This window comes from Papaver somniferum, chromosome 7, assembly GCF_003573695.1.
Source record: "Papaver somniferum cultivar HN1 chromosome 7, ASM357369v1, whole genome shotgun sequence".
Classification (NCBI taxonomy): domain Eukaryota; kingdom Viridiplantae; phylum Streptophyta; class Magnoliopsida; order Ranunculales; family Papaveraceae; genus Papaver; species Papaver somniferum.
Genome location: NC_039364.1, coordinates 174,428,953 through 174,436,107, shown reverse-complemented (window position 1 = coordinate 174,436,107; position 7,155 = coordinate 174,428,953). Strand labels below are relative to the sequence as shown.

Here is a 7,155-nt window from a genome sequence, read left to right as displayed (position 1 = left end):
CTGGTTTAGCTTTGAGCAATGCCATCATGCGCAAAAATAAAAAATATTTTGATAAATGCTTGGCTCAAGGTTATTGTTTTGCACTTTGGATTTCTCTACTTTTGATGAACTTGGCGATGACACAGTCTAATTTTTGAAGAGATTGCATAATTATCTTTGTCTAGGTTCGATGTTAATGCAAAGAAATGTAATTTCTTTTTTAACATATTAAGGATTGTGATACAGAAAGGTATTGGACCCAGCTTGTTGATAGGATTCCAACCAGTTTCTTACGATCTTCTCTTGTTGTCGATGAATATAAAAAATAAAATAAAATAATTAACATATGAAAAGGGTAACTTGAACTTTTTATACTTTTAAGACACCCGTTAGAAGGATAACTTGGATGGAAAAAATAATTCACTTCACGTCCGTCGTATAATCTGCATATCCCCCAATTATGGGTTCTAAATTAAAGTGTGGTAGGGGTGTATCAACAATTTCAATAATTGTGTGGGTCTAGACAGGTTTTTATAGTTAGTAGAGTGACACACACTGTATTCATTTGACGAACCCTAGAAAGGGGCTACAAAAACGTAGAGCTTTTCCATTCCTTTTCAGTTCCTTCAGAATTCAGTTTCCAAGTTATATTAGATTTTCACATTGTGCTCTCCTCTTCAAAATTCAGTTCATAAGAAGATTTTGTGGAATCACCTGGAAACGGGATATCATCATTTGTCAACCTATCGGGTATGCATTCTTCTGTAATTTCAATCCTCAAATTTGGTGTTTGGACTGCGAATTACATTTGATAGTTTCAGTTTGGATTTGTTATTCTCAATCTTTTAGAAATGCTTATGTTGTATAATTTCTTGAATGAGGTTTACCAGGGATCTGTTTGGTTTAATCCGTTCAATGAATCTCGAAGAAGTTTTAAAAAACTGATTTCGAATTTTACCATTGTGTTTTATAGATCTGAAGATCTTGGACTATTTAGTGGAGAAGCTTATTTTTGTTTCGCGGATCTGTACTGGAAAGCATATCTGGAACAATTCGATAGGTGATTTGATTACTGTGAAGTCTGTTTTCAAGAGATTAGTAAATTCTAAGCAACTTATATTTTTTTGTTAGGAGTTTACTCAAGTTGGATATTGAAGCAGCTAACATGGTCTGGCTTTTGATTTCATTTCTATTAGTGATCCAGATCTGGCATTTTTTATGATAATGCACTTGAATCTCTGTTAGACCTGGGAACTCTTTTTTTTCTTCTTACAATGGCTGTTCAAAGGAAAATTTCTTCAACCCATTTGTGTGCACTCATTATTATTCTGTTGGCGAGTGTGTGCAATGGGTTTTATCTGCCTGGCAGTTATATGCACACATACACACCAGGAGAATCGATATTTGCAAAAGTGAATTCTTTGACTTCAATAGAAACAGAGCTTCCTTTCAGCTATTACAGTCTTCCTTATTGCAAGCCTGAGGGAGGGATTAAGAAGAGTGCAGAAAATTTGGGGGAACTCCTTATGGGAGATCAAATTGATAACTCCCCTTATCGGTTCAATATGAATAGGAATGAGTCGCTTTACCTATGCACAACCAACCCGTTAAATGAGAACGAGGTAAAGCTCCTAAAACAGCAAACTCGTGATCTGTACCAGGTGAATATGATCCTCGACAATTTGCCTGCAATGAGGTATGCCAAGCAAAATGGGATCAACATTCAATGGACAGGGTACCCTGTTGGTTATGCTCCACCTCAAAGTAGTGAAGACTATATCATAAATCATTTGAAATTTAAGGTTTTGGTTCATGAGTACGAAGGAACAGGTGTGCAGGTACTTGGTACTGGAGATGAAACCATGGCTGTGGTTCAAGAATCTGAAAAGAAGTTAAATGGGTATGAGATAGTTGGGTTCGAAGTTGTTCCTTGCAGTGTGAAACGTGACCCTGAGGTGATGTCAAAGCTGAAGATGTACGACACTGTTGACCCTGTCAACTGCCCTGTTGATCTTGAAAAATCTCAGATTATCAGGGAACAAGAGCGAGTTTCATTTACTTATGAAGTTGAATTTGTGAAAAGTGATATTAGATGGCCTTCACGATGGGATGCTTACTTGAAGATGGAGGGTGCACGAGTGCACTGGTTCTCAATCATGAACTCGTTGATGGTAATCTTCTTTTTGGCTGGGATCGTCTTTGTTATTTTTCTAAGGACAGTGAGGAGGGATTTGACGAGGTACGAGGAATTGGACAAAGAAGCGCAAGCCCAGATGAATGAGGAGCTTTCTGGGTGGAAGCTTGTCGTGGGTGATGTTTTTAGAGAGCCAAATTGCTCAAAGCTACTCTGCGTGATGGTTGGAGATGGTACCCAGATTTTGGGGATGGCAGTTGTTACTATTGTGTTTGCAGCTCTTGGATTCATGTCACCAGCATCTCGAGGAATGCTCTTGACTGGAATGATAATTCTGTATCTTTTCCTTGGTCTAGTTGCGGGTTATGTTGGTGTTAGACTATGGATAACTATCAAGGGAACTACAGAAGGGTGGAGATCAGTTTCCTGGTCGGTTTCGTGCTTCTTCCCTGGAATTGTTTTCATAATTCTTACTGCCTTGAACTTCATACTTTGGGGCAGCAAGAGCACTGGTGCTATTCCCATTTCCTTGTATTTTATTCTCATTTCTCTTTGGTTCTGTATTTCTGTTCCTCTAACCCTTTTAGGAGGCTACTTTGGGACAAAGGCGGAGCCCATCCAGTACCCTGTGAGAACCAACCAGATCCCTAGAGAAATCCCTGCGCGAAAATACCCATCATGGCTTCTCGTACTTGGTGCTGGCACCCTCCCCTTCGGAACCCTCTTCATCGAACTGTTTTTCATTCTTTCTAGCATCTGGCTTGGGAGGTTCTACTATGTATTTGGGTTCTTGCTAGTTGTCTTCGTCCTGCTTGTCGTTGTTTGTGCCGAAGTTTCTGTTGTCCTTACCTACATGCACCTCTGTGTGGAGGATTGGCAGTGGTGGTGGAAAGCTTTCTATGCCTCTGGTTCAGTCTCACTCTACGTGTTCATGTACTCCATCAATTACCTTATATTTGACCTTAGGAGTTTGAGCGGGCCTGTGTCAGCTATGCTTTACCTAGGTTATTCATTGATCATGGCAATCGCAATCATGTTGTCTACTGGCACAATAGGTTTCCTTATTTCCTTCTACTTCGTTCATTACCTATTCTCATCTGTCAAAATTGACTAGGGAGATACTGAAAACATCAAATACCAATAAAGAGATAATCACCACTTCTCATATTTTTTTTTACCCTCATCTCTGTATTAGTTGTGCATCTCTTTCTTTCTATCTGGTGCAGCAAAGGTTTATAGGATTCCAAAAGCCTGTAGCTTTTCGGTCATGGTGAATTGAGAACTGGTGTTCATGGTAAGGTATGTCAAGGTTGCAGCTTGATTTTACCATCTTCTTTCATGCTTGCTGAGGTTGGAGATCTTTAGTTACTCTGTAGCGTTTTTCTCTTTCTCCCCTTAGTTGGTTAAGTTTTGGTTCTTCTGGGCCATCCTTCAGACCATAGATATATATAACCTTGTTGTTTAAGCAGATTCTTACAAACATTGTTATTTGGAAAATTTGTCACTCTAGCTTTCTGTTGTCTGTTTACTGATTTGTCAGATTGAATTTTGTAATGAGATTTTGAGTTCCAGGTCTTTCTTAGTCACATTTGATTAAAAACAGCAAATAAAGTTGTACCTTCTTATTTAGTGTAATTGTCAGTACCTTCTAGGGCTGCACAACTGTCGGTTCGGTTTTTAGCAAAACCAATTACTGAACCTCATTCCATCGGTATCAGATTTTTAAAACCGTTCCAACAGGTCATCTGAATCGGTTCAAACCGATCAAAATTCACCTAAACCGGCAAAGAAAGAAAAAATTAAGATATAACAAATCTTAAGATTTTATTTTCAGTTCTTTCTAGTCCGATTGTTCATACCAATAAATTAAGCTTTAGTAATCGTGTTTTTTTCCCGATCCAGATGTAACAAATCCATATAAAGTACATTAAATCATCATATACAGTTATCCTTTTCATCTTGTTTTCATTGATGAGTGCAACTATAATATTTAACTTGGAAGAAATACACATGAACCCAATCCACTGAATAGATCTAATATGAAAGAAATTATCCAAACAGAGTTGCGATTAAGTGATAGCACATCCAACAAATGATAAATGGTAAATAAAATTAAAAAGAGAATATTTATTTAAGACTAGATCTAGGTTTTAGGGAAGAACAATATTTTTTTTTTATTTTATTTTTTTGGAAAAAAGAGATTTTCCTCATATCATTCGTACTAAATCTCCTTGTTCTCTGTTAAGGGAATTTCGGATTACGATTACATATTCATTCCAAATTTGAATGTTCAGATAGATTAATAAAGCATTGAGGCTGGCATCTTTCCATGTATGTTGTATTGCATACTAGTTACAAAAAACAGATAGTTTAGCTGCCCATATTACATTAAATTTCCTAACTAAAGTGAAATCGACAGCTATAAAATTGATCTTAAATTTTGTCTTGTTTCCAAAGTCTGCACTTATCCTGTATCTCTGCTCCCTTGTTGTTGCATACTTCCCTATCAGCAACAGTAGAAAAGGTTCAGAATTGCTTCTAAACGAGATAGTGTGTCCACTCCATTTTGCTGCCCATTGGAATGCTGCTTCAGCCCCTTTCATCTCTAGTTCTTCCCATGTTGTGCAATCTGCATTAAGACCTCTGGCTTCTCTGATAGTACCTGTATAGTCACATAGTGTTAGCCCAATTCCTGCTTTTGCCGCCGAATCTGTCATAGACAGAACTACATTCATTTTCAGATTCATAGTTGTTGGTTGTTCCGTTGTTTGCTGTTTGGTTATTTTCATATTTTCATCGTCCATTTGATTGTAGTATAAGGAATGCATTATGTTGTAGCCTTTTTTGTTTACAATCATGTAGTTATTGATGTAGTTTGCTATGCTATTTGTCGTGTTTGCGCTGTTTTGATTTTTCTTCCTAAAGGTAATGTTGCACCTTGCTTTCCATATATACCAAATGATAATACTACACAAAACTTGCCAGCTTACTGCGTATCTGTCTCTATCCTGGTGTTCAAAACATCCGTTAAGCCACTCATGGAAAGTTGTGGCACCATTTGTAACATATTGTTTATCTAGATTAAAGTGCATCCAAACCTGTGATGCAAAATTACAGTCCAGGAAGAGGTGAGTTAGGGTCTCTTGACCCTCATTACATAGGTTGCAGTTTGTGTTGATGTATGGTAAGACAGCTGCCATCCTCATGTTAGTTGGTAGAATGGCATGTGCAGCTTTCCACATGAAGTGTTTTACAGATGGAGTGGTATCCATATCCCAAATTTTCTTCCAGTTTGTGTTTACAATTCCACTGGAGTTGATTGTCTTGTACAAAGACTTTACAGTGAAGTTTCCCTTTCATTCAGAGACCAGTGAGGAGTGTCTTCTGCACTCGGTCTTCTAATGGTTATCTTCCTTATTTTATCTATTGTTTGTTCATCGAAGCATGTTTTGAGTTTTTCAAAGTCCCATGAATTTTATGAAGCGATTAACTGTGACACCTTTGTTAGAACCTCAGTGTGAGTTTGAGGTTTATTCAAAGGAGGTGATGTGTCTGGGATCCAAATATCCACTTTTTTTTCTTCCATTTCCAATTTCGCAGAAACAATATTTTTTGATCTGGTTTTTGCGAGTTAGTAGGTGGCAGGTCCGGACTAGTGTGTAAAAATGATGCAATGAAAACGGGCCTACAGTAATACCGCAAGTGCACGGTCGTCAGTTGTAGCTCGTGCAAGTACGGGTCGATCCACCGAGATCGGGTGTGTTTTGAGTTTTCTAGCTAATTGGATTCCTAAATTTGCTTTTGGGCTATGAAGCCTTTTGGCTTAAATTGGGCTTTGAGTACTAATGGGTTTGAATGCCCTTTGAATGAATTGGGCTTAGTGGGTTTGTTAAAAATAAAATGAACTGAGCTTGGGCTCAGTTATCTTTGAAGTGCAAATGGGCTTTGGGCCTTTGATTGAGCTTTGGGCTCAATTTCACCTTAACAGTGAAATGGTCTTTCACAGTAATTGGGCTTTGGTTATGGTCTTCTGATGAGCCCAATTTGTGCTCTGGGCTTTTGGTTTTAGAAACTGGGCTTGGTTACTGAGGATTGGGCCTTAGGCTTCACTGAAGTGAATTTGGGCTCAGTTGAAGCAGCAGTCTTTGGCTTGGCCTTGGAAGGCAGCAGGAGAAGAAGTGGCAGGGCAGCAGCAGGAGCAAGAGCTGCACAGCAAGGCCAACAGCAACTGCAGCAGAACAAGCAACAGCAGCTACAGCAGCAGTGCAGCAGGCACCAGCAGCAGCAACTTGGCAGAGCAGCAGAAGTGGCAGCAGGGGAAGCAAGTAGTAAAGAAAGTAGTAATACAGCAGTGCAGGTAAAACAAACAGGTGAAAGAAAACAAGACTAAACAGTTGAAGATGGAGTTGTGGATGAGAATGAAGTAGATTATGGAGGGGAACTAGGGGTTGAATTCACTCTAACTTCTACTATGTATTCTCCTATAGAAAGTTAAACACAACTATGGTATTCTTTCCAAAGCACTAATTGTCTTTCTACAGCACAACTAGTCAAAGGATTATGAATTCAGCTTGAGTTGCAGCTAATCAACAGCTCATGAACCTAACTACAAAGTATACTTGGCATACATTGTGAAAGTGAGGTGATGATGAACTAAGTTCAAGTTTTTCCTAAACCTGCTTAGCCTTCTAAAGCAATATGATCAATGTACTACACAATAAGAAATTAGGGATTCATCAAGTCCCTAGCATGATGGTTTAGAACATGACAAACATTACACTATCATTACAGGGCAGTGAGCATAACAGTGAGTAACATGGTGAACTAACATGACAATATTCATATAAACAGAGAATTAAAATCAAGAACAAGAACAAATGCAATTAAAGGTAAAAATGCAACTAACAGGAACAATTAAAAATGAACAGGAGCATCACACATTAGACATTAACAGTGCAATTTGAAATTGGAATTAACCTAACCCAAATTGGGTGGAAACTTGGCTAGTCCAAGAACCAGTTTTAACATCCTACATCACTTCC

The 7,155-nt window shown here is 38.3% G+C and overlaps 2 protein-coding genes across 3 annotated transcripts; one reads left to right on the top strand and one right to left on the bottom strand.

Moving 5' to 3' along the window:
• The first annotated feature begins 548 nt into the window (after nucleotides 1-548).
• On the top strand, nucleotides 549-3,742 carry LOC113299080 (transmembrane 9 superfamily member 12-like). Of its 2 annotated transcripts, XM_026548013.1 has the most exons (3): nucleotides 549-729; nucleotides 953-1,039; nucleotides 1,111-3,742. In XM_026548013.1, the coding sequence occupies exon 3, from the start codon at nucleotides 1,254-1,256 to the stop codon at nucleotides 3,225-3,227; it is 1,974 nt and encodes a 657-aa protein (XP_026403798.1). In that variant the 5' UTR covers nucleotides 549-729; nucleotides 953-1,039; nucleotides 1,111-1,253; the 3' UTR covers nucleotides 3,228-3,742. The 2 variants fall into 2 exon arrangements, with proteins under 2 accessions (XP_026403798.1, XP_026403797.1); XM_026548012.1 differs by having other exon boundaries at nucleotides 953-3,742.
• Nucleotides 3,743-4,461: 719 nt separating this feature from the next.
• On the bottom strand, nucleotides 4,462-5,385 carry LOC113295561. Its single transcript, XM_026543892.1, has one exon. It carries the CDS (start codon nucleotides 5,383-5,385, stop codon nucleotides 4,462-4,464), a length of 924 nt encoding a protein of 307 aa, XP_026399677.1.
• Between the last annotated feature and the right edge of the window lie 1,770 nt (nucleotides 5,386-7,155).

Coding starts and splice junctions, on each gene's coding strand:
- LOC113295561 (XM_026543892.1), bottom strand. CDS start 5,385: ATGGATACCACTCCATCTGTAAAACACTTCATGTGGAAAGCTGCACAT.
- LOC113299080 (XM_026548013.1), top strand. CDS start 1,254: ATGGCTGTTCAAAGGAAAATTTCTTCAACCCATTTGTGTGCACTCATT.